At 37.1% G+C, this 27,527-nt stretch overlaps 1 protein-coding gene and 1 pseudogene across 2 annotated transcripts in view; one reads left to right on the forward strand and one right to left on the reverse strand.

Moving 5' to 3' along the window:
* Positions 1-27,527, reverse strand: part of RDX (radixin) — a 95,907-nt gene that overhangs the window by 53,981 nt on the left and 14,399 nt on the right. For both annotated transcript variants that reach the window (XM_043898754.1, XM_043898743.1), the window contains exons 2-9: positions 25,654-25,727; positions 18,183-18,266; positions 13,352-13,447; positions 12,546-12,820; positions 5,941-6,024; positions 5,595-5,741; positions 4,213-4,309; positions 3,085-3,248 (exon numbers count right to left, since the gene is read on the reverse strand). In XM_043898754.1, coding sequence (XP_043754689.1) covers positions 3,085-3,248; positions 4,213-4,309; positions 5,595-5,741; positions 5,941-6,024; positions 12,546-12,820; positions 13,352-13,447; positions 18,183-18,266; positions 25,654-25,665 — 959 coding nt within the window. In that variant the 5' untranslated portion in view covers positions 25,666-25,727. The remainder of the gene's footprint in view (positions 1-3,084; positions 3,249-4,212; positions 4,310-5,594; positions 5,742-5,940; positions 6,025-12,545; positions 12,821-13,351; positions 13,448-18,182; positions 18,267-25,653; positions 25,728-27,527) is intronic.
* Positions 6,265-7,793, forward strand: LOC122680810 (annotated as a pseudogene).

A 27,527-nucleotide genomic window follows, 5' to 3' on the forward strand; every position in this document is an offset into this window, starting at 1 on the left:
AAACCATAACTGAAAAAGACACATGTACCCTGGTGTACACTGCAGCACTATTTATAATAGCTAAGACATGGAAGCAAGCTAGATGTCTATGAATGGATAAAGAAGCTGTGGTACATGTACACAGTGGAATATTACTCAGCCATAAAAAGGGATGCATTTGAGTCAGTGCTAATGAGGTGAATAAATCTAAAGCCTATTACACAGAGTGAAGTAAGTCAGAAGAGAAGAACAAATATCCTATATTAAGGCATATATGGAACCTAGAAAGATGGTACTGATGAACCTACTTGCCTGGTAGCAATGGAGATGCAAACACAGACAGACTTATGGACACAGGGGGTGGAAGCAGGAGAGGGTGAGATGAATATAAGAAGATGAATGAGATGAATATAAGAGGGTGAGATGAACATAAGAAGGAGAGGGTGGGATGAATAGAGAGAAACATACATATTAACAGAAACATACATATTAACATATGCAAGACAGCCAGCCAGTTGGGGAATTTGCTGTGTAACTCAGGGAGCTCACACTGGGGCCAGTTGCAAGCTAGAGGGCTGGGATGGAGTGGGAGGCGGGAAGGAGGTTCAAGAGGGAGGGAACATATGTATATCTATGGCTGATCCATGTTGATGTATAGCAGAAACCAACACAATACTGTAATTATCCTTCAATTAAAAGTAAATCAAAAACTACAATGTAATCCTAAGCCACGTGAGAGCAGTAAAAGATGACAGAGCTCAAAGTAACATTTCAACTTAGCATCTTTAATGATGGGGTCAGGAACTACAGGACAGTTTCATGTCTGTTTAAAACATATTTTATGAAGCAGTTAAGTTCTCTTGAAAAATGTGTATGCAGGTCAGGAAGCAACAGTTAGAATCAGACATGGAACAACAGACTAACTCCACATAGGGAAAGGGGTACATCAATGCTGTATATTGTCACCCTGCTTATTTAACTTTTAAATGCAGAGTACATCATGAGAAACACTGGGCTGGATTAAGCACAAGCTGGAATCAAGATTGCCAGAGAAACAAATAACCTCAGATATGCAGATGACACCACCCTTATGGCAGAAAAACTAAAGAGCCTCTTGATGAAAGTGAAAGAGGAGAGTGAAAAAGTTGGCTTAAAACTAAACATTCAGAAAACTAAGATCATGGCATCTGGTCCCACCACTTCATGGCAAAATAGATGGGGAAAGAGTGTCAGACTTTATTTTTGGGGGCTCCAAAATCACTGCAGGTGGTGACTGCAACCATGAAATTAAAAGAAGCTTGCTCCTTGGAAGAAAAGCTATGATCAACCTAGATAGCATATTAAAAAGCAGAGACATTACTTTGTCAACAAAGGTCCATCTAGTCAAGGCTATGGTTTTTCCAGTAGTCAACTAAGAATATGAGAGTTGGACTATAAAGAAAGCTGAGTGCCAAAGAATTGATGCTTTTGAACTGTGGTGTTGGAAAAGACTCTTCAGAGTCCTTTGGACTGCAAGGAGATCCAACCAGTCCATCCTAAAGGAAATCAGTCCTGAATATTCATCGGAAGGGCTGATGCTGAAGCTGAAACTCCAATACTTTGGCCACCTGATGTGAAGAACTGACTCATTTGAAAAGACCCTGATGCTGGGAAAGACTGAAGGCATGAGGAGAAGGGGATAACAAGAGGACGAGATGATTGGATGACATCACCAACTCAATGGACATGAGTTTGAGTAAACTCCGGATGTTGGTGATGGACAGGGAGGCCTGGCATGCTGCAGTCCCAGGTGTCGCAGAGAGTCCGAATGACTGAGCAACTGAACTAAACTGATCTGACTTCTCAAAGGCAGACAACTTGACTGAAACAATGTGAATTAATAAAATATCTGAATTACACAAAACATTTAAGAGAAAAAAATGTATCTAATACAATGATTAAAAATATAGGTAGCAAAACTATTTCTGGTAGAGGGCTGATTTAATTACTGGATTCAAATCACGTTATTTCCAACACAATAAATGTTTTTATGTATTCTGTTAGGGGTCCTCAATTTTGTTTTCTTTAGACTTACTCTATTCTTAAGATTATTGTGTTATTATACAATGATTTCCTCAACAGATGTTAACTTTAATTTGGTCTCTAAATTTTTTCAAATAAAGCATTAAGTCTAAATTAATATAGAATCAGATTTGGGCATTATGACTGCTAGAGCCAGTAATGTGGTTCCAAGGTAAACAAGGATTTTATTCAGTATTTTTATGTTTCAGAAGTCTTAATTTAATATATTTAACATCTTTTTCGAAAGTCTAAGTGAACCCTGGTTAAAAAGATCAGTGTCACTGACAGGGAGTGCTAGTGTTATTAAACTCTGAATAGTGACTGTTCACTTCACGTCACTGACATTGTTTCCAATCAAAATATTCAGCATAATCCTACCCTGAAAAATGAAGACACACAAGTCACAAACAAAACAAACTTGAAAATTTCATACTATGTCCACACCAAAGTCTGTCAGTAAAAAGCAAGCACAATTCAAGAAAAGCACATCTGTGAAGTCTCAAAAAGCTATTTTCTCAGAAATATCAAAAAGATTTCTAACTTGAAAATTATACATACTCACTTTAAAAGAGGATAGTGATAACTTATGCTGTCGTTCAATTTTAATAACATTTTCTATAACACCTTATGGAAAAACCTGGACAAACTTTTTGGCCAACCGTATCATGGTATTAAATGAATATAATGTAAAAATGTAAATTTAGAGTATTTTATAGAAACTGATGAGGATTCTTAAATTTTAGATAACCTTCTGCTATCAATTAAAAATGAAAGGCTAGGGACTTGCCTGGTGGTCCAGTGGTTAAGAATCCACCTTCCAAAGCAGAGGATGCAGGTTTGACACTTGGTTGGGGAACTGGGGTTCCACGTACCTTGGGACAGCCAGGCCCACATGATGCAACTAAGAAGCCCATGCGCCCCAACTACTGAGCCCATGTGCTCTGAGCCCATGTTCCACAACAAAAGAAGAGACGTGCCCATGTGCTGCAGTGAAGACCCAGCACAGTCAAAGATTAAGAAAAAGAAAGGTCATAAACTCCGTACCTTTCCAACTGCTTCTGATGTTTCTCTTCTCTAGCCTGGGCCTTCATCTGCTGTACTTCAATAGTGTCAGGCTTCCTTCTTCGCATGTAGAGCTCATGGTTTCCCATGCATAAGGCCAAAATCCGCTTATTGATTCTCAAACGAGGTGCATAAAAAACAAAATCCTAAACATAAAGGAGCCTGAATTTAAAATCTTCATGAAGGATAGTCCTTCCCACAATAATCTCTACAAAATTTTAACCTCTCGGGAATTCCCTGGTGGTCCAGTGGCTAAGACTCTGCGCTCCTGATACAGGGGGGCTGGGTTCGATCCCTGGTCAGGGAACTAGATCCCACATGCCACAACTAAGACTCTATGCAGCCAAATGAATAAAAATAAATGTTTAAAAAAAAAAAAAAATTTTAACCTCTCCTATGAATTCTAATGTCATACTCCATATAGTTTAGAAATCACAGAATTTCTTCACTCCTTATGCCATACTTTCACAAAACTGGTTCCCTCACCCTTTCATTCCCTACTGGTTTTGTGGAGAAGCTAACATTCTTATCTTATCAATGTATTAAATGACATTTATTCTCTTTTCTTCTCCAAAGAAACTATGAACATCAATTCCTTCAACCTCAGAGGAGGATTTTTTGTTTGTTTTGCCTTTGCCATTAATCTCAAAATTGGATCTTTGTTCAACTCTGTTAAACTTTTTAACCTAGAAATTTTCTCCATATCTTTGTGTTTTCAATAATTGAGCTAAAATACTAGAGTATACCTGACACTAGAGCAATAAAAAAAACTATTTAAATATAAAGATTTCTTATGTTCAAGGCTCTGAGTTACAAAAATCCAAAGTTCATTATGTAATACTCTCTAAGCAAGTTAATTTAGAGAACGGTTACCTCCACTAATTCTAGCCACCAACATGCTTTTTTAAAATAGGAATGGTGATTGTTTCCAACTATCTCCTAATAAAAACTGCCTACCCTATAGTTAAATCTCAGTTAAAATAAAACTGTGAAAAGGGTTACTTCTCAGAAGCAATTCAATAAATAGACAATGTCGTTCTTCAAGTGCTAGCATAGCAAAGTGGCAGAAATTTAAAGAGTTAATACATAAACTAAAGGAATTTTACTTACAGGTGCTTTTTTGTCAATCGGCTTTATAACAAATTTTTTGTCATTAAATGAAATATTTCTGATTTCACTCCAAGGAAAACCAATTTTAGGTGTTAACCTTAAAGAATAAAAGCATGCTTTAAGATGAATATATTCTCATTATAAAAAGAAACTGACACGTTCCAGTTAAGTCCAAAGTCCCCACTGTCCATAATCCCCAATCCCAATCCTTCCCATCTTGAGCTCACCCCTCTTTCACATTCCCCATCTTTATTTGAAGTCACACCTCTAACAGGTACTCTAACGGAAACTCTTTCAAAATTTTTAAAGGAAGAAAAGATTTCATCCACAAGATTTACTCTTCAGGTCATTTTTGCTTTTCATTCAAAACTTTCCAAATTTTCTCTTCTGAATCACATAGCATTTTAATTTGCTTTGTAATATATGAAAAAATATGAGAGTATAATCAGTAAAACACTCTCTTTTGGAATTATTGTATTTGCTTAGGAATGTATACTTTATTAGATACCTACAAATAATGAAAATAAACTTCTGAGACCAGAATAAAAAGAAACATCTTGGAAAAAAGCATTACTGGCATAGACTTAGATGTTCATGTGACATGGTAAATAAAAGAAAGGTGTAAAATAACTGCAGTTATCATTATTTAAAAGTTCTCTAAGAGCCTGACATATTATACATTCTGGGTCGATTTCAAAATAAAATGTCACTGTTCACTATGCATGATACAGCAATATTCTACTTTATTGATGTCTAAAAATATTCAAAATAATTCTCATAAATGTTCAAACAAAAAGTGTTACAAAATACAGTAAATTACGACTTCACTTCACTCACTTCATACTTTATCACTGGAGAAGGAAATGGCAACCCACTCCAGTATTCTTGCCTGGAGAACCCCATGGACAGAGGACCCTGGCGGGCCATGGTCCATGGGGTCGCAGAGAGTCGGACATGACTGAAGTGACTGAGCATGCATACACCTATAATTCATTGTCTCACTGTTGCTGTTTATGCATGTTAATTTCAATTTCAACCTACAGGCCAGGAAAACATTTAAGCAATCACTTTTCATCTATGAGAGAACAAATTTTAAGTTACCAGACATAACTCACAAGACATCAGGAAGCACACTTCAAAGAGAAGTGAAATCACTCTATTTGATAAATACACTTCTTGAGAAGTAGAACTCTGAAACTACAAGATGTTGAGAAAACAGGTATGTTATCTGAGAACCTATCCAACATTAATTAATCTTTTAATTTGGGGACAAGGGAGAAGCAGTTAAGAGTTATCAATCCCCAAGAGAACTTTACACGTAAGATTAAAGCCATACAGACTGCTGAATAAAGACTAGTTCACTATGCACCTAATTTACTTACTTGTCATCACGTTCATAAATATTCAAACCCAAAGCATCAACACCTAGCCACAATTCAGTTCCTTTCTTATTTTTTATTTCAAAATAGTTGACTCCATACATTTCTAGATCCTGTGCAATCTTCAAGTACTCCATCATAGAATCCTCCCTGTTGAAATAAAGCTAATTTTAACATATATAAAAATAAGATCAAACAAATTACAAAACATTTAGGATTAAAGTTTAGTGCTTTACATGTATTCATATAAGTCTAATAATCTTTGAGGGATACTCTGATATAATAAAAAGTGTTATAAAAAAAAACCTTAATTTGAGGAAAAACACTTAAGAAAATAACCACTCAATACCTTAGCATTCCTCTATGTTCTTCATGCCAATTCTGTATTCTTTCTTCCCACTGTTCTTTTGTCAGTTTGTGTTGCTCCAAAACACTGTAAGGAAAAAAAAAATCTATAAAAATACCCCTCAGATTCAAAATCAACATGCTTTTAAAAAGTCTAGAATTGTTCAGTACCTTAACTGTGGTAGTCATACAAAGCTATACACATGATAAAACTGCACCAATACATACATACATACACACAAATGACTGCAGTAACACTGATGAAACTTGATGGGGTCAGTGGATGGCATCAACGCCAACATCCTAGTTGTGATATTGTACTGAAGTCATGCAAGATGTTACCATCAGGGAAGGCTTGGGGAAGGATAAACAGGACCCAGACCTCACTACCATATTTTATTACAGCTGTGTGTGAACCTACAATTAACTCAAAATATAAAGACTCTATGACCCTAAAATTATTTTACATTAAGTTTCAGAAATAGTTACATGGGTAGTTTATGGGAATTCAAATGTTTGCAATGAATAAAATATTGTACCAAAAACAGGGAAAGTAACTTTCTCATGAATAATAAGATTTGAGAGGAACAAATCAAAAACAGAATTCTTCTTTGCCTCTATGTATTTACTTGCTTTTATGCTAAATTTAATTTTTGTTTTCTACAGGTATACTTTTATGTAAGTTTACAAGTGAAAAAGCATTTTTTTCACCACCCCCCAAGCTTCAAGTAACTTACTAGTTTCTTTTGTATCATTTAAGTGTTTCTTCTACAAATGTAAGCAAACATGAACAAACATTCTTATTTTCAACACTTAAATCGAACACCTTTACAGCACTTAAATTTGCACATTTTTCTTGTCTTAATACTCTCTTGCCATCTGCCCTCTGTGCTCATCAAGAGGCAAGCCTTGAGGGCAATGTAATGTAATGCAATGCAGCCAACTGCAGAAATGACAATGTTAAGGAAATCTGAATGTACAGGTTAATTAAATTGAATGCCACTAAGATTTATGTTCTGGCTTTTTATATTAAGCATCTCAAATCTCCCTCGTTTCCATTTTACATAATGTACTTGCATTATTAATCTGCATGACTGGTTTGCAGGGATCTAAAAATTCCCACTTGGAAATGAATATGGGAAAGAATAGACATACGTTATGTATAACTGAACCACTTTGCTGTACACTGAAAGTAACACACTGTAAATCAAATATAATATCCCAATATAAAATAAAAATTAAACTAAAAAAAAAGAGAACTTCCCTCATTGTCCAGTGGTTAAGAATCCACCTGTCAACGCAGGGGACGCAGGTTTGATTCTTGCGACGAGAAGATCCACATGCTGTGGGACAATTAAGCTGGTGGGCCACAACTACCGAGCCCTAGTGGAGGTCATTGTGGGCTATTTGAGACAGTGGAAGCTGGGTAGAGCCCCCAGGGTTCCCTGTCCCCAGTGCAGGATGCGGAGGCTCTAGCCAGGGGCCATTTGTCCGAATCCCACAAGTGCCTGCTTCACCTGGGGGCCTCCGCGCACACTGCCAGCCTGGCCGCCGGCCACCAGCACCCAGCTCTCCCCTGCGCTGCACGGTTCTCTGAGCCCCAGGCTGCCCTGGCCGGAACTCGTCGGCCAAGGCCCCGAGCACCACGCCTCCCGCTGGACTCCGCCACCCCAGCGCCTGGTCCAGCGCTCACCACCATGCCCGGTGCCCTAGGGCCTCCCCAGCCCAGCCCATACTGCGCGGGGGCTGGACCCCTGCCCCCAGAGCCAGGCATTCCGGAGCGCGGGTCCCCTCACCAGACTGCCACCGCCGCCTCAGGCCTCCAAGACGAGACAGGGCCCCAGGGCCCCGCCATGAGCTTTCTGGAGACCTTGGCCCTGAGCTTTGGGGGTGGGAGGGGGCTGGGGAAATTCTAGCCCAAGGGCAGCAGAGGCACCCAGCATCGGGTGAGAAGGTGCTGGGGAGGGCACTGGTAGCATGTGGGTGAGATGCGGTCTATAAATTAGAGCATCTATATTTTCCTGGCTTCTGTCCTTCTCCCTGCCCTCCTTGCTCTAGGATTGTACCTTCTCTGCTCTCAGCCCAGCCCCAACCCCTTCCAGAGTCCCTAGTTCATGGAATAAAGTGAAAGTGAAGTTGCTCAGTCGTGTCTGACTCTCTGCAATCCCGTAGACTGTAGCCCACCAGGCTCCACCGTCCATGGGATTCTCCAGGCAAGAATACTGGAGTGGGTTGCTATTTCCTTCTCCATGGAATAAAGTGGTTATTAAATCTCACCCCTGCCAAAAAAACTGACTCTAAATGACTCTAGAGCCTGCAACTACTGAGTCCATGTGCCCTAGAGCCCGTCCTCTGCAACAAGAGAAGCCACTTCAATAAGAAACCCATGCACGACTAGAGAGTAGCCCCCACTTGCCACAACTACAGAAAGCCTGTGTACAGTAAGGAAGACTCAGCACAGCCAAAAATAAAAAACTTGAAAAAATTTTAAAAAGAAAAAAAAAAAAAAAACAATTACTGAGAGGTGGGTGGGGAAGCTAAATCTTCTGTCCAAAAAAAAAAGGAGTCTTTTCTTCATGATAAGACTAATCTGTTTCACCTTGGCTTTAAGTCTATTTGGGCCTTTAAACGACTTGTGAGTGTGTGTGCGTGCACACGCTAAGTCACGTCCCACTGTGCGATCCCATGACTGTAGCCCCCCAGGCTCCCCTGTCCATGGGATTTCCCAGGCAAGAAAACACAAGTGGGTTGCCATTTCGTTCTCCAGGGGATCTTCCTGACCCAGGGGTGGAACCGGCGTCTCTTGTGTCTTCTGCATTGGCAGGCGAATATTTTTTACCACTGTGCCTCCTGGAAATCCTTTTAAATGACTTTTTCCTCTATTTTCTCAGGAAATATTTCTCACTTCATCATTTACCATCCCTGCCTATCTATATTACCAGATACATGCACATCTCAGAGATATTTTTGGTTCATTTTCAGATCACCTCAACAAAGCAAGTTACACAAAATTTTCAGTTCTCTAGTGCATATAGAGGTTATGGTTATACTATACTGTATTAAGTATGCAACAGCATTCTGTCCATAGAAACAATGTACATACTAAAATTTAAAAGTACTTTATTGTTGAAAAAAAAAAGTAACCACCATCTGAGCCTTCAGAATGTCATAATCATTTTGCTAGTGGAGGGTTTGAAATATTGCAGGAAGCCCCAACCTGATAGAGATACATGAAGTGAGCTAAAGATGCTGGAAAAAAAATAGTGCTAACAGACTTGCTTGATGCTGGCTACCACAACCTTCAATTTGTAAAAAAAAAAAAACAACACAGTACCTACAGTGCACAGTAAAACAAAGCACAGAAAAAGGAGGTATGATAGTATACTCATTTGCGTGAAGCACACAACGCTCACATCCATGTTGCTCGCCAATTATGGCCAGTGCCAAAACAGAAGAGGCAAAAATGTGTAGAGTGAATAAAGGAATTAATTATTTTCCATCTTTTAAAGAACACTTTAAACCTATGCTCCCCTCCTCTTAAGTTTTTTTTCTTTATCACAGCCAAATTCCTTTCGGGAACTGTTTGTATTTACTGTCCTTTATTTCTATACCTCACATCACTGCCCCCAGTCTACCACAATCTGGGTTCAACCCCCAACGCTCTACTAAAACTGCTCTTACACTGGAGATGTCAGTAGGTTCAAAACTGACATCTTCATTCTCTGAAATGGGTTCCTTCTCACCTTGAAAAGCTATTGCAAACCACCCAGATACCCAAGTCAGAAACCTGGTACAGAAAAACATGCATATCTAGCTCTTTTCAAGAGAGAGGGATAGTATCTGTGGGGCTGACTGTTCCTACCAGCAGACTGCTAAACTCTACTGTGGGAGATCAGATTGCTTATCTGGGTTTTTCAATACAAGGATTATAAACATCCATCCAAATCATTAAATTTATGTGTTTGACTTAGGTTCACCAAATAACATGATTACTAATTTTCCCCCAGGCACTTAAGTGATAAAAGTTTGTTATATGCTATACATGGAATCTGGCTTCCCTCATAGTTCAGTTGGTAAAAATCCACCTAAAATGCAGGAGATCCCAGTTTGATTCCTGGGTCAGGAAGATTCGCTGCAGAAGGGATAAGCTACCCACTCCAGCATTCTGGCCTGGAGAATCACACGGACAGTCCATGGGGTCACAAAGAGTCGGACGCGACTGAGCAACTTTCACTTTCATACATGGAATAAAATCAATGACTGAAAGTATCTCCTCCATTCTAAACTAAAAACTAAGTATTCTGACACTATGGATTTCTTTTAAACTTAGATAACTTGAATGAATCCTCCTGAGACTAACAACTTGAAGGACACCTGACTGGACCTTCAAAGTTAAAAACCAAATCTTGAGCAGCAGGTGCTATCTTTCTTCTTCCTAAATAGATTGGGTTTCTCTAGGTCTCACAGACTAGAGAACAAACTTATGGCTGCTGGGAGGAAGGGATAATTAGGGAGTTTGGGATGGACATGTATACACTGCTATATTTAAAATGGATAACCAACAAGAACCTACTATACAGCACATGGAACTCTGCTCAATGTAACGTGGCAGCCTGGATGGGAGAGGAGTTTGGGAGAGAATGGATGTATGTATATATATGGCTGAGTCCCTTCTTTGTTCACCTGAAACTATCACTATGCTGTTAACCAGCTATATTCTGATACAAAAATAGAAAGTTTAAAAAAACAAGTAATTTTAAAATTTAAAAGAAAAAAAACTCATCTGAAATGCAATTCTACTACACTGGTAATCAATTACTCCATTCAGTGCTTACAAAATCTGAGACACTGAATTTTGGGTTGGACCAATAGTTATGAACAGACTAACAAGTATCTCATACTCCTGTTTCTTTCAGTGAATAATATATAATATATACTATTAAAACTATTATTGTTATAAAATTAAAGAGCAGAAGAGTACATAACATTTAATGATCAATTACTAAATCTACTGTACTTAATGGTACCTATAAAGCACACAGCAACAGAATATAATTTACTAACCAAAATTAATTGTTAATGTTACAACCAAAGGAACTTAATAATAAAAATAGACATAAAGTAGTTTTGATTTTTTCATATTTAGTACCTACAAAAAAGAAATTACACTTAAGAGCTTAAATGAGGAAGTGATACAGAACTTAAATTTTAGGTTAATAATATGCAGTTCTGCCTTTAAATAGAAATTTTAAAATTCAGGAATCTGTGCAAATAGTAATAATTTCTCTGGATTCTAGAGAAAAGTCCCTATGTACATTCTAACATCAGGGTCGTGTATACTACTACCATTAAGAAATGAAATGTTCAAAAGTAATATTTGATGTAATTTCTAGATTTTATAAATAATACTACCAACTAACAGTTGCATCACACTTTACAATTAGGACTGTGAAGCACACAGTTCATGAACTGTAGTCATAAACATAGGCTGACAGAGCAGAACTGTTACCCTCATTGTGCAGAGTGAGACACTGAGGCCACACAATTGGCAGAGGGTAGAATCGGCATTTAAAACCAAGGCCTGCTAATGATGCTTTCCTGCAGCATGCTACCTTGAAATAACTGTTGTATTGAAACCGAGTCTCCCGAAAGCAAGTTCTACTCAGTTTTTATTAACCTCTACATGCAAAGCTTCTTTGCCTTTCCTTGCCCCCTCTGACTTCAGTCCTGTGCTAACTGAACACTCAATCAGCCAACAGCCAGATGACTAAAGCTGCTGTTGTCAATAACACTATTAACTGCTACTATACTAAAACTGCTATTATAGATATCATCAGTGATGTACAAGCTCAGGTTATTTAGCAGACCTCCCAGTCACGGGCCACCTAGCCAGAGAATCTTAAACCACAGACTTCTGACTCCCAAGCTGTCACGAAACAACGATTAATTCTAGCCTCTTTGTTCTTTCCCTTCAATAAGCACCTAACTCAAAGATCAGGTGGAAGTGGATCTGAGACTTGTCTCTCACTCCCTTGTTTGGTACCCTGCAATAAATGCTGTACTTTCCTTCACCACAAACGGGTGTCAGTAGATCAGCTTTCCTGCGTCTGGGGAACAGACCGAGTTCAGAACAGGCAGTAGTATACTGCAGATGGGAACAGAGCACTAGACTAAGAGTCCAATAACCAAACTTAAAAAGTCTTTTGGAAAGTTAGAAATTTAATTTTAATTCTATGGAGGAAATGTGGCCTGGAACTTACTATTTTCAAAAACATTTATTAAAAAAAAAAAACAAAAAAACATTTATTAAGCAACGGTCTACCTGCATGAGAATTTTTACTAATAAGTAGCAAGTCATGCCTCCTCAAGCCCAAATTATGACTGCCTCCACTTACTGCTTATCTGTGAGAATGAGGAGAGACAAAATGTTTAAGTAATTACAGAGTACATAAATCTATGTAGCTTCTGGGTCCTAACTTTTTAAAGTATACCCTAACCCAACTGGCAACTTAAAAATCTTAAAAAAAAACCAACAAAAAACACAACCATTTACAAACTTCTAAAATATGATTTTTCAGAGACTATAGCGTAAAAGCATGCTTCACTTACCGCTGGGGGAGGAGTCTATCATTAGCCAGGTAGCCTGGTTTATGAATCTCTTTATTATAATCTCCATACTTGGCTTGGACAGCATAAGAAGCCAAAAGAACTGCAGTTTCTGGTGGACAATATATCTCATCATTTAATATAGCTTCTTTAACTTGCAAGAAGAAAAGTCTCTGGGTTATTTCTTGAATTAATTCCTCAGAAACATCTTCAGGAAAGAATTTAGCTCTAAATTTGAATTGCAAAGGATTCTCTTTTTTAACATCTTGCTGTGTCACCTGTAATAGTAATTTCAAGTATATTCAATAAAAATCTTAGGTTCACAATAACTGACCATAGTCACATAATATTCTCTTCTGGTACAAAACAGGATATAAAACATAAGATTCTAAATCTATTAAGTAAGATTTTAAACCTGTAATAAATGTGAGAAAAAGATTCTATGCTTATGAATGTGACTGATAACTCACAGATCCTAATTAATAACCTAATTGAAATTTCTCCAGAGCAACTTATCGTGAAGATGTTTAAATTAAGATCAAAGTACTAAGCAATACCTTATAGTATTTCTTACTACTGAGTTTTCAAATAGGAAAAAAATGAACATTTCTGTTTTTGAAGATGCTATGGTGATGGTACCTTAGTAAATTAAAAGACATGACTCCTCTAATGATTCACAGAGATAACTATAAAAGAGGTTTAAAATCAGTCAGACTCTGAGTTTTTCTCGCTCAGTCTGATTTACATGATCAAGATTAACTTCAAAGCAACTTAATTATTAGCTAAATATGTTATCATACACAGTTTACCTTTTTATTTAGTTTAAGCCATGTAGAATAGCCCTTGCTGTCCATGTACTGCAGCCCAAAAAACCAGACTTCACGCAAACCAACTGTTTTCACCACCTTAAAAAAAAAAAGTTCAGTTCAACACTCACATTGTAACCAGAAGGCACTATACTTCAAAGGAAGAACAAAACCACATGGAAATTATAGTGAAGATCTTTCCTAAATTTAACATTAAAGGAATACTCCTAAAAATTTAAGTCCAGGTTTTGTTTATTAAATTCCATAATGTCATTTCAACCTTATCTGATCCACTCTTCCGTGTGCCTTTTCCTTCTCATCTGCCAACATGACCCTGACAGATAAAAAGAAGAATCTGGGCAAAAGACACAGAGCTGTCCTAATCCCACTTTCCTATTTCAGTTTACCCTTCCCCCAACCCAAATTATACTATCAAGTAGCGCAAACAAACAGTATCATTTTGGTACGAAGACTCTCTGAGGACCTGTAAATGCCATGCCTCAGGCTATCCAGCTGCTGCTTTCACCTCCATTCCTACGTCCCTTCACTCAGCCTCATATATTCTATGTTCCACTCTCACTGAGCGAGAAACCATTCTTGGAACATGCCATAAATTTTACCCTTCTATACCTCTGCTCACGCTTCTTCCCCTCCCTAGAATGTTTCTTCTGTACTTTTATTTTTCTTTGCTTTTCTTCTGTACTTTTACCACCTGTTAAATAATGTATTCCTTAAGGCCCAACTCCGGAGAAGGCAATGGCAACCCACTCCAGTATTCTTGCCTGGAGAATCCCATCAACGGAGGAGCCTGATGGGCTGTAGGCCACGGGTCGCTAAGAGTTGGGCACGACTGAGCGACTTCACTTTCACTTTTCACTTTCATGCACTGGAGAAGGAAATGGCAACCTACTCCAGTATTCTTGCCTGGAGAATCCCAGGGATGGGGGAGCCTGGTGGGCTGCCGTCTATGGGGTCGCACAGAGTCGGACACGACTGAAGCGACTTAGCAGCAGCAGCAGCAGCAAGGCCCAGCTCAACTAACATGCTTCTGTGAATGAAGCTTTCCTATCATCTAGACAAAATTAATCACTTGGTCCTTAGTAACTCCACAGTACTTTATGCTGCTGCTTAAACTTATTTTATCATAATTAATTATTATTAGTAGAGTGTCTATTTACCCTCCTTGGCTGTTTAAAACTAAGGAAAAGATTACTGCCTTATTCATCTTAATATTCATGTCATTTCCAAGAATGACTAGCCTGTAGTAGGTACCCAAGAGTACTACAGAGTAACTAAAGTGGTAAGCTAGGATTATTAACTCACACTCAGGATTATGCCAACAAAAGCATATTTTTAAATCTATATTTAAAATGAGGGAGGTGAGAGTTTATTAGGACTTTAAAAGCTTTACAAAAAGATTCAATATTAGGAAAAAAAAAAAGATTCAATATTAGTTCTTAAGTAGTAAACATTCTTGGTTTAAAACAAATAATAATAAAAAATATTTCTTCTAAAATAAAAATCTAAAAGCATGCCGGGCTTTGGTTTCAAGATGGTAAATGGAACCCTTCAGTTTACTTTCCCTCTTGAAAAAATTTCACTGAAATGACACATACAAAAATTAAAAATAAGAAAAAAAATTTAGCTGTGGGAAAAAAAAATTTAGCTGTGTCAGGAAAGGTTACCACATTAAAAAAAGAGAGAGAGAGAGAGAGAAATTCTCTGAATGATATGGTATATAAATACCCACAGTGATAGCAAAAGCTGATCAATGCCAAACAACCAAAACTTGAACGTGGACAAAGGAGACCCCAGAAAATTTAACTTTGGCAAAAGATAGGCTGTCCCAACAGAGCCACAGAAAATATTTCAGCTCAGAGTAGCAGAAACAAGAAATGTCAAGAGCAGTACCAAAGCAGCAAGCCTCAGTTTTGTCTCCAGGCTTTCTGTGAGTCACAATGCTGCTAAGTAAAAAAGGGATCTGCCAGTGGGGCACAAGGGACAGCGTCTTAACTTCAGACTGTCACAACACACACCAGAAAAGTAAGAGACCACAGTTGTGAAATTCCTTAACAGGCTCCATCTTTCCCTATTTCTGAAAGTCTTCTAGCAAACTTTAAATCATGCATCTACAAGTAAAAACATATTGTAACTACAATATATGCATATTTATTTATAAGTTATACATATGCTATCACATTAATACATCAGAAAGCCTATCCTAAAAAATTAAAAGATAAAAATACAAACAAACATTTTTACTATTTTTTTCTTGCATCGTAACAGATGACGCTGAGTACTACTCTAATCCCATAGGGGTAGTACTATTCTAACCTCATAGGCATAAACTGGAAGAGGCGGCCAGTGAAGAAAAAGTCAGCAGGTAGCAAACCAAAGGACCTCACAAACTCAACCAGAGCCCCTCCACAAGGCAGATGGCTTCAAGCTGACATCCTAATCAGAAGTGAGGTTTTGCTACAGGTAAATTCATCTGAGAGAACTCCTGCCCCTAGGTCTGCTGGTCTGACTCTGAACCTACTGACCTTGACCTGACAGCTAGCTCACCCATATACTCAACTTCAGCCAAGGTAACACCACATTTGGATCTGGAATTTGGGCTCAAGTTGCCAAGATACAGAACAGGGACTACAAGAATTAACTGCTGAGACAGGCTGGAACAGACAGCAACACTCTTTAACTTAGATCTTTTCATTTACAATATGAAATGTGTGTGTTTGTGTATCAAACACTGTTCTACATAGTTTACACTTCTGAAGTCTCAATTAATTCTGACAAAAACCTTCTGAAGGAATAATGTTACCATCATCCTAACTGTACAAATGAGAAAAATGAGACAAAGAAAGTAATTTGTATGAAGTCAAACAGCGACATCTGGGACTCTACCTCTAGCAGTGTGGTTCCAGAGCCCACGTTTTTCAACTAGTACACATTACTGCATCATAAAATATGTAGTTTCCTTTTCCCTGGTATCTAAACTAAAGCAATTCTGCTTAGGAAAAAAAACAAATATTTTATTTCTCACTAACCAATACCAAAAAGGCCCATGTGCTAATTTGTTTTTGACTAACACAAAACATTTTGCTCACTATAAATAACATTTCAATTTGCTATGAGTACAGTAAATGCTAACTCCATCCACATTTTTATTCAAGTAAGATAGCTTATGTACTTACAAACATGAGACCTAGAAGAATCAACAGAAGTATTAGTTCACAAAAGTAAAATACCTGTAACATAAATTGCATGCAATTGCTTACGATGATGCCTTAAAAAATTGCTCACTCACAACAAAAAAATTCTTTCATCTCCAAAAAGATTTTATCTGGGCGTTCAAGCTCATTAATTATCTAATTAGTAGATTAAGTTTATTAGCTAGTCAAGGGAAGAAACAACTTCCCAGGAGTTTTAAATTTTTATTTCATCATATTTGGGATCAGTAGGTAATTAGTATGTTATTTATTGCTGTAATACCAGGAACTCTCCCATTTCCTAAGGTCAATAGTTAGCATGACCACAGACTACTGCTCTCTTGATCATAAGTTCATGTACAAGTTCTTGTAAAAGTTCATGTAAAAGCTACCTCCTCCTTTCTGCAATCAACTCGCTTCTTAAACACTTGACCCCCTAGTCACCAATCTCTTTCCTCCTTTTCTCAATAAAACTTGACTACTTAAATCATTATATACAGCTTTACCTGGGGAGCCTCAATAAAAGTACTAATAGTTTAGAGTAGGTCCCAGACAATCAAACTGAATCTCTAGAGGTGGTTTCCAGACACTGCTTTATCTTTCTCTTTAAAACTCCCCAGGGTGGCTCAAGTGCGCACTCAAGAGTGATAAAAAGGACAAAATCAATAGTTCAAGTTCTTTAACATGACATCCATGTTCTAACTCCAGGCTAGCATATTATGAGCCTAGGACATCAAACTGCTATCAGGGCCCTATTTATAGCTTATGCCTTTGCTCCTGCCATCTCCTTGAAACCCAAGTTCCCCTGCCGAGTTTATGATTAATCTCTCTATCCAACTTTACTCCCTTTCTTGTCCCCTCTGACCTTAATCCTGTGCTAACTGAACACTAATCAACCAGAGTCAGATGGCCAAAACTGCTGCCATTGTTGATGATACCAATAATGTAGTAAAACTGCTCTTGTATCATCATACATCATCATTAACACACAGGTTACTTCTCCAGGGCAAGATAAGCTAAGAGACCCTCGGATAACGAAACCAGAGACATCCTGACTAACCAAACCAGAACTACAATTAAGAAATGTCACAGAAGTATCACATAATGATTAACCCCAGCTTCTTTGTTCTTTCCCTTCTATAAAAAAAGCCTCTAAACTCAAAGACCAAGTTGGAGTGGATCTGAGACTTGTCCCCCACTCCCTTGCTTGGGGCCTTGCAATAAACGCTTATTCCACTGCAAACTCTCACTGCTGAGTCTGACTTTCTGTGCACTGGGCACACAAGCCCATTGCTCGTTTACCCCCTCTGTCTAGGATCTCCACCTATTCCACTCATGGACTACGGAAAATATCACTGAATTCCTTTTAGTCCTCATTACAATGATTTTCATATCAGATGTTTAATAAATACCTAATAATTATTTTTTTAAAGTCCCATTCTCAAATCTAGGAATAAGAAAGACTATCCCTACAGTTGTTCAAGACATCTGAACAAGTACTGTGAAAAATTCCAAATGCTACATTGTAGCATTTTAAGTAAAGGTATAGAAAAACACAGAAAGAAGTATGCAATAGCATGCACACCATGGTGTCAAAATTGCATACTTCATGCAGTGAATGATACCTGGTCAAAAAGCTGTTTGCCAGTTGTGTTGGGCTGAATGGCAAATTCCAGCTCAGCATCCATCGTTGTTACTCTTACATTGATCTGCAATAAAAACAAAAGGTATAATCAGTAGAAAAAAGAAAATACTTAAGTATAATGTCAGGCATGAGAAAATATTTAAGCAATTAAAAAACAACTCAATGTAGCTAATATTTTCTTTATTGATACTTTATTTATATTTTTGATTTATTGAATACTTAACATACAAGAGGTGCCAGGCCTGGTGCTTTTCACATTCTTATTTAGTTTCTACAACAGTAGCAGGAGATATGTGCATTTCCACAGAAGTGTTCATTTATATAAAAAACTCTTTGTCACTTGCCCAGGAACACACAGATACTAAAAAGCAGGGCAGGTATTTAACTGAGGTACAACTCCAAATTCTTTGAATGTCATTCACTATTCCATATTTCTTTCAACACAAAAATCAAATATTTAGGTTTTATTTATACTGCAAATGTATTCTTTATAAAAAGCATTCATCTATTGCCTTTTACTTGCTAGACTTTTTCAAATTCTAATTTTTATATGTAAATACCTTCCTAGGTTAATATCTGACCACAAATGTAACATGCTTAACCAAAGTAATTTTTATTCCAGAACAGCATCTTCACCTAGAATCCACCATGACATGGTAAAAACCTATCTTTTAACTCACACTAGAACTCTAAAAAACCACATGTACCTCCACACATGTACTTTTATCTGAAATACTTTCTCCAATCAAAGATATCTTATAGAGCTCCTTCTTTATAATAATTTAGGAAATATTAATACACATAAAATATATGTAACATATATAGACAATGAAGTATAATAAAATAAACAATGGTAATATAATAATAAATACATATTTGGTCTTTATCCTGGTTCCCAGCAGAGCTCCTAAAATCCTTGAAATTCCCTGAGTAATAGATGTGAGAGGATTTTCTGTTACTCATAACAAGCTCCTTTCAATCATACCAGAGTTTATGCTAATGGGTGACTCTAGATGGGCCCTAACAGCTTTAGAATGGGGGCCAGTACCCAGAGAAACCAATCATGCCATTAGAGGACTGAACCTTTCAGCCACCCATCCCAACTACCCAGGAGGGTGAACAGTGAGGAAAGAGAACTGATCTCCAAGGTCCAATGATTTAATCAATCATGCCTATGAACTGGAGCTCCATAAAACCCTAAACAAAGGAGTTCAGAATGCACCCACTTGCTGACAGGGTGGTGCATCACAAACTCCACAAAGACAGAAAGAAGCTACTCAGGACTCTTCTGGACCTCGTCCTCTAAATCCGTACTCTTTACAGTTTCCTTTACATTAACCAGTCAGTAACAGCAGTAAAGTGTTTCCCAGAGTTCTGTGAGCTGTTACAGCATATTACAGAACCTGAAGAGGGGACTGTAGGGATCTCCAAACCTTAGCCAAGTTAGCCAGAAGAGAGAGTCACATGCATTACCGGTGATTAGCTTCAGCAGTCTAGTGGTCTGGGCCCTTAATCTCTAGGGTTTGCGTTAACTCTGGGTAGCTGTGTCAGAATATACTAAACTGCAGGACACACAGCTGGTGTCCACATAGAACCTGGGAACTGATTGGTAGGGAAAACCCACACATCCAGTACCAGAACACTCTGAATTACGCAAGTCTTTTCCTTCACCCATAAATCTACCATTCAACTTAAAAACTAGAAATGACAAAGCAGTGTCACCAGTATATTTCTCCTTTGTGAATTTCTGGGACCCCAATCTCTATAGGTAAGCACTAACCTAAATTTTCTGTTTGTGATCCTCTTAGTTTTTTTTAAAACAATTGTGCTATCACAAATGTAGGTATCTATGGTAAAATATTATTTAGTTTTTGATTTTTAGCTGTTTTGTTATTGTTCAGTTGCTAAGTCATATCTGACTCTTGCAACCCCATAGACTGTATGATGTAGTCTGCCTGGCTTCTCTGTCCATGGGATTTTCCAGGTAAGAATACTGGAGCAGGCTGTCAGTTCCTTCTCCAGGGGATCTTTCTAAAATTGTACAGTACCTGCTAATAAAGTCTTCCTTGATGTGGGCAACGATTACAATATGTATTTACTTTATGAAAATGCATCAGCACACATATTCTTTTGCATATGTATATTCTAATTCAATAAAAAGTTTAAACAAAAATTTTGCTAAACTATAATTTGCCTTTTCAGTTATATTTCTAAGACTCATTGATGTTTTTGTTAGTAGTTGCAATTCATTCATCTTTATGTGACTAGAGAGTAATTCATTTATCATTTTCCTATCAACTGACATTGAATTGTTTCCAATTTTTTGGTTATTAAGAACAAAACTGCTGTGAACGTTCTTGTACATGTCTCCTAGTACAAGTGTCTGAGTTTCTCTAGAAGTATAACTTGGAAGAACCCCTGGGTGACAAACTACACACCTTCAACTTTACAACGTTATGTTGAATTGTCGTCTAACACAACAGTATCAATTTACACTCCCACCAACAGTGAATAAGAATTTCTGCTGCTCTGCATTTTCACTAGTAGTTATCAGATTTGCTAATGTTTAACAATCTAGTAGGTATAAACTGATATCTCAGTATGTTATTAATATGCAGATTCTTGACTCCTAATGAAGCTGGGAACATTTTCTTATGTGTATATGCAGAATTATAAGACAGCCCTCATGACTTCCCCAACCCCTCAATTTACTCCCATGATTACATTAACATTACATGATACAAGAGATCTTGAAGATGTACTTAAGGTTACTAATCAGTTGATCTTAAGATAGGAAAATTATTGTGGGTGAATCTGAATTAATCTCACCAACTCTGCAACCCCATGGACTGTAGCCCACCAAGCTTCTCTGAACAGTAAATTACCTTTAACTAAAAAGACAATAATAATGCCCTAGGTTAGAATTTCTCCAATTTCGTAGTCTCAGGATCTCCTCATGCTCTTCCCAAAAAGCTTTTACGTGAGTTCTCTATCAATATTCACATTAGAAATTAAAACTGAGAAAATTTTAAGATATTAACTTAAATATAACAATAAACCTATCAGATGTTAACATAAAAAACATCAAGTAGGCTTTTCGGAAAAGCCTGCTTATAAGTCTGTATAAAAAAGGCCCAGAAGGCTAACTTCAGAGCTATTTCATTTGATTCTAGGAGTAATTCCATTGCTGTTCAGTCACTAAATTGTGTCAGACTCTGAGCAACACCATGGGCTGCATCATGCCAGGATTCCCCATCCTGCACTATCTCCTGGAGTTTGCTCATCACAATTAAGTTGGTAATGCCATCCATCCATCTCATCCCTTTGTCGCCTGCTTCTGCCCTGAATCTCTCCCAGGATCAGGGTCTTTTCCAACGAGTCAGTTCCTTGCATCAGGTGGCTGAAGTACTGGAGCTTTAGCATCAGGTCTTCCAGTGAACACTCAGGGTTGATTTCCTTTAGGATTGACTGGTTTGACCCCCCTGCTGTCAAAGGGATTCTCAAGAGAGTCTTCTCCAGCACCACAATTCAAAAGCATCAATTCTTCAGTACTCGGCGTCTTTATGGTCCAACTCTCACATCTGTACATAACTACTGGAAAAAGCACAGCTTTTGACTAGAAGGACTCTTGTTGGCAAAGTGATATCCTTGATTTTTAACATATTATCTAGATTTGTCATAGCTACCCATTCCAATATTCTGGCCTGGAGAATTCCATGGACTAAGTCCATGGGGTCGCAGACAGTTGGACATAAATGAGCGACTTTCACTCCTTCCAAGGAGCAAGCATCTTTTAATTTCATGGCTGCAGTCACCATTTGCAGTGATTTTGGAGCCCAAGAAAATAAAATCTGTCAGTATTTCCAATTTTCTCCCATCTATTTGGCATGAAGAGATGGGACCGGATGCCATGATCTTAGTTTTCTGAATGTTGAGTTTTAAGCCAACTTTTTCACTCTCCTCTTTCACTTTCATCAAGAGGCTCCTTAGTTCTTTTTCACTTTCTGCCATAAGGGTGGTGTGTCATCCAGCCCAGTGTTTCTCATGATGTACTCTGCATATAAGTTAAATAAGCAGGGTGACAATATAAAAACTTGACGTACTCCTTTTCCTATTTGGAACCAGTCTGTTGTTCCACGTCCAGTTCTAACTGTTGTTTCTTGAGCTGCATACAGGTTTCTCAAGAGACAGGTCAGGTGGTCTGGTATTTCCATCTCTTTCAGAATTTTCCACAGTTTGTTGTGGTCCACCCAGTCAAAGGCTTTGGCATAGTCAATAAAGCAGAAGTAGATATTTTTCTGGAACTCTCTTGCTTTTTCGATGATCCGACGAATGTTGGCAATTTGATCTCCGGTTCCTCTGCTTTTTCTAAATCCAGCTTGAACATCTGGAAGTTCACGGTTCACATATTGCTGAAGCCTGGCTAGGAGAATTTTGAGCATTACGTTGCTACAGTGTGAGATGAGTGCAATTGTGCAGTAGTTTGAGCATTCTTTGGCATGGCCTTTCTTTGATATTGGAATGGAAACTGACCTTTTCCAGTCCTGTGGCCACTGCTAAGTTTACCAAATTTGCTGGCATACTGAGTGCAGCACTTTCACAGCAGCATCTTTTAGGATTTGAAATAGCTCAACTAGAATTCCATCAACTCCACTAGCTTTATTTGTAGTGATGCTTAAGGCCCACTTGACTTCACATTCTAGGATGTCTGGATCTAGGTGAGTGATCACACCATCGTGATTATCTGGGTCATGAATATCTTTTTTGTACAGTTCTTCTGTATATTCTCGCCACCTCTTCCTTAGTAGCTTCTGCTTCTGTTAGGTCCATACCATTTCTGTCCTTTATTGAGCCCATTTTTGCATGGAACGTTCCCTTGATATCTCTAATTGTCTTGAAGAGCTCTCTAGTCTTTCCCATTCTATTCTTTCCCTCTATTTCTTTGCACTGATCACTGAGGAAGGCTTTCTTATCTCTCCTTGCTATTCTTTGGAACTCTGCATTCAAATGGGAATATCTTTCCTTTTCTCCTTTGCCTTTTGCTTCTCTTCTATTCACAGCTATTTGTTAAGGCCTCCTCAGACAACCATTTTGCCTTTCTGCATTTCTTTTCCTTGTGGATGGTCTTGATCCTCCTGTACTTATTCAGACAGTTTTCCAAAGTAGCTGTGAATTTCACATTCCTACCAGAAACAAGAGTTCCAGACATCCTTACAGACATGGTCTTTACAGTCTAATTTTAGCCCCTCTAGTAAGGATAAAGTGGTTTCTCACTGTAGTTTTATTTTTCCCTGAGGATCTTTTCAAGTGTTTATTGGCTATTAATATATCTTCTTTTGTGAAGTATCTGCTCAAAGTTTTGGCCCACTTTTTAAAAACTGGGTTGTCTTATTAGAGTTCTAAAAGAACACTACACTACAGTTATTTTCTCCCATTCTGCCTTGCCTTTTCACTTTATTTCTGCTGTTTTTCAAATAGCAGTTTTTTAATTTTGATCATTTTTTTTAAATGCTTCAAACTTTCTGTGTATTATCAAAGAATCTTTGCCTACCTCACAACTGTAGAAATGTCTTCTATTTTCTTCTAAAAGTTTTATAGTTTGGGGCTTTTAATTTATGCTTATGATCCATTTAGAATTAGATGTGTGTAAATTGTGATATAATGGTCAACATTCATATTCTTCTGTATGGATAACTCTTTGCTACAGCATCATTTCTTGAAAAGAATTTAATTTCCCCATTGAATTGTGTTGACATCTTGTTAAAAATATTTAGTAAGAATGTATGTGTAGGTACATTTTTGTTCCACTGATCCTATTATCTAATTTCTCAATACCACACTGTCTTATTTTTGTCTCTTGAAAATAAATGTTGAAATCCAGAAGTGCTAACTGTTCCACCCTTGTTTTTCTTCCAAATCGCTTTAAATATTCCACATAAGTTTTGGTAGTTCCATAAACATTTTATAATCAGCTGTTCAATTTTATCCAAAGGGATGCAACTGCTGGGATTCAACTGATTGGAATTACATTCAACCTACCAATACATTTGGGGAGAACTGGTCTAACAGTATTCTCTAGAAATATCTATGACCAATGTATATTCTTCTATATCCTTTGTTATTTTTAATTTCTTAAAGGTTTTCAGTGTAGATATTTTTAAACAGTTTCTGAAAACTCATTCCTAAATATTTTATGTTTTTGATGCTGTTACAAATGGAATTTTTACATTTTTTGAATTTTGCTGCTTGTATATAAAACTGATTTTTAAAAAACATAAAACCTTATGTCCAACAATCTTGTTAAATTGTTATTAGTTCCAATAGCTGTTTTGTAAATTCCAGGTTATTTACATAATCATCTGCAGATAGAAAAAAATGTAACCCTTGCTTTCTATTGATTATGCCTTTTATCTTTTTATTCTTCTCGCCCTCCAACAATGCACCTTTTACCTGCTCAATCTTGAAAAGTAATTCAAAAGTGACATTCATGCCAGAAAATTCAAAAAACTAAAAAACAATGATTTTCTTAAAAAACACACACACACACACACACAAAAACTGGCCAAAAAGTTCATTAAAAAAAAGGAAAAAAATTTTTTTGTTAGATAAAGAAAGGAACACTGATTCTAGGATAAAAAGATAAACCTCAGTCACAAATTATATAATAATAAAACAAAACATTATTATATGTACGCCCTTAAATCAAAAACCTAAGACTATATATTGGCTTCCCTGGCTCAGGCAGTAAAGAATGTGCCTGCGATGCAAGAGACCTGGGTTTGATCCCTGGGTCTAGAAGATCCTCTGGAGAAGGAAATAGCTACCCACTCTAGTGTTCTTGCCTGGAGAATCCCATGGACAGAGGAGCCTGGCAGGTTACAGCCCTTGGAGCCGTAAAGAGCCAGACACGACTGAGTGGCTCACACTTCTCATTTTCACAACTGTATGTAACGTCAGCACTGTTACCACTAGGATCAAAGCGAGAATTATGAGAGAACTAATTCTGCACGAATCCTTCTGACCTCTCATCATGTTCTCCTGTTTAACAATCAGTAACTTTCTACTGAGCACTGAATGTGTATGTACTAGGATCTTCTAATCCCCACCAGACTCTCACGTACTAATTACATCTCCATTTTACATGTGAGGAAATTAAGACCAGGAGGAACTGAATCTAACAAAGATCAGTCAGATTAAGTGGCAGGGTGAGGATAAGAACTAAGTCTGACCCCACAACCTATGGTAATCTTAATACATACAAGATACTTAAACCTTTATCACTGGCCCATATAACATGTTACTTTAGTCACATAAATTTAAAACAAACAGTAATACCAGTGCCTTTTCCCCCACCAAAACTCTACCATAATATTTTGCCTTGTTCCAAAAGGAACCTGATGCCATTGATACTTTATTAAGGAAGCGGTGTCAAAGTAATAAAATACACCTACTGGTTTCGGCATTTTTCTTCTCTTTTTGTCACCCTCTTCGAAAATCCTTCAGTTTTATGAATTCTCTTTTATGTCTGTTAAAAAAAAGAAAGCATAATTGATCTATTTTTTATATAATAATGTTTTTAACAATATAATTAGTACAGATTAAATAAAATTTTAAACTCACATTTTAAAATGTTAACAACGCGGAGTTCTCATTTTATTCTGATTTTCAATGTCTTCTATTATTTCTCATGCTTTAAAAATACTTACATTGGTGATTTAAAATAGCACACATCTCAAACAACATACTATATAAAAATATAAAAGCATCCTGATTATCAACTAAAAATTTATTTAATTACAGATAACACATGGTAAAAGGAAAGATTACTAAGAGCCCAAATTCTCTCTTTCCGAGTCAAGTTCTCCCCTGTGCCCAGACTGGTAGAGAGACGGATAGCAGAGAACTGATTCAGAGTCTAAAGAAATCAACTCCAGAACACTTTTCAACCCTTCTTCTACACTGACAAAGACAAAAAAGGAAATACTGATTAATGTTAACTACACAAAGATAAACTTTTAAAGAAAATTATTTTTCCTGCTTGAAAATTTAAAAGTCCAAGTAGAGACACATATGTTGACAGTAACTTTTCCACCTAAGGTGGATATAAACAGCCTTAGTCTGCACACTAGCAACCGGCATGCTACTCTCCAGCAAGAGAATGGCCTTCCCTGAAGTACAGAACTATCCTTAAAACCAACGTTAAATTATACCTTCACCCACTAAGACAACAGAACTAAATCTTAATCCAGGGAAAACATGCTATTTTAGGGTAAATTTCTTTACAAACATCTAACAAAATTGGGTTTTCCCCCTACAAAACTACCGAAAGATCTAAAATTCTTAACCATTTAACTGTCTAGGAAAAAAATTGATTATCATTCCAATTTGAAAACCTATTGTAAGAAGTATATAATTACCTGAAAATCACTATATACAAGTAGTATCTGTCAAGAACTTTTATTCATTACACTATGAACTACTGATAAACATACGATTAATTTTGAATTTAAAAAATGTATTATCAACTCCCTTTTAAGATACTACTTTAATAAAAATGAAAATTCTTCATATTAAAATAAAAACAAAGGATCAAAATAAAGTCATTTCTCTAAATTTTAGCTGATCACATGTTAATAAACCTCCCTACAGAGGGAACGTCATCATGAGAAATTTCTCACCTAATACAATGGGGTACGAAATTCAGTGAGAAGCATGAAGTATCTCATCTCTCTCTTACTGCTTAACTCTTAACTAGGAAATGATAGATACTCTGTTATCTACAATCACCCACTTTCATTAAATAACTTTACTGTACTTCAGTCCTAGCTTTCACTTCTAAATCCTCTTTTTAATCTCTACTATCAGATCATCTCAGGTCTTAAAACAGCCTCACAACCAACTTTTTACACCATTTATAACCTAGTAACTCCTAAATCTGTATCTCTAGTCTTGCTTAGTTAACTTGGCTTTTTAATTTCTTAAAGGTTTTCAGTGTAGAGATTCTAAACAGTTTCTGAAAACTTATTCCTAAACATTTTGTTTTTGATGCTGTTACAAATGGAATTTTTACATTTTTTGAATTTTGCTGCTTGTATATAAAACTGAATTTTAAAAAACATAAAACCTTACGTCCAACAATCTTGCTAAATTCTGTTATTAGTTCTAATAGCTGTTTTGTAAATTCCAGGTTATTTACATAGTCATGTCATTTGCAAATAGAAAAAAACGTAATCCTTGCTATTGATTATACCTTTATCTTTTTATTCTTCTCTCCCTCCAACAATGCACCTTTTACCTGCTCAATCTTGAAAAGTAATTCAAAAGT

This window comes from Cervus elaphus, chromosome 1, assembly GCF_910594005.1.
Source record: "Cervus elaphus chromosome 1, mCerEla1.1, whole genome shotgun sequence".
NCBI classification, from domain to species: domain Eukaryota; kingdom Metazoa; phylum Chordata; class Mammalia; order Artiodactyla; family Cervidae; genus Cervus; species Cervus elaphus.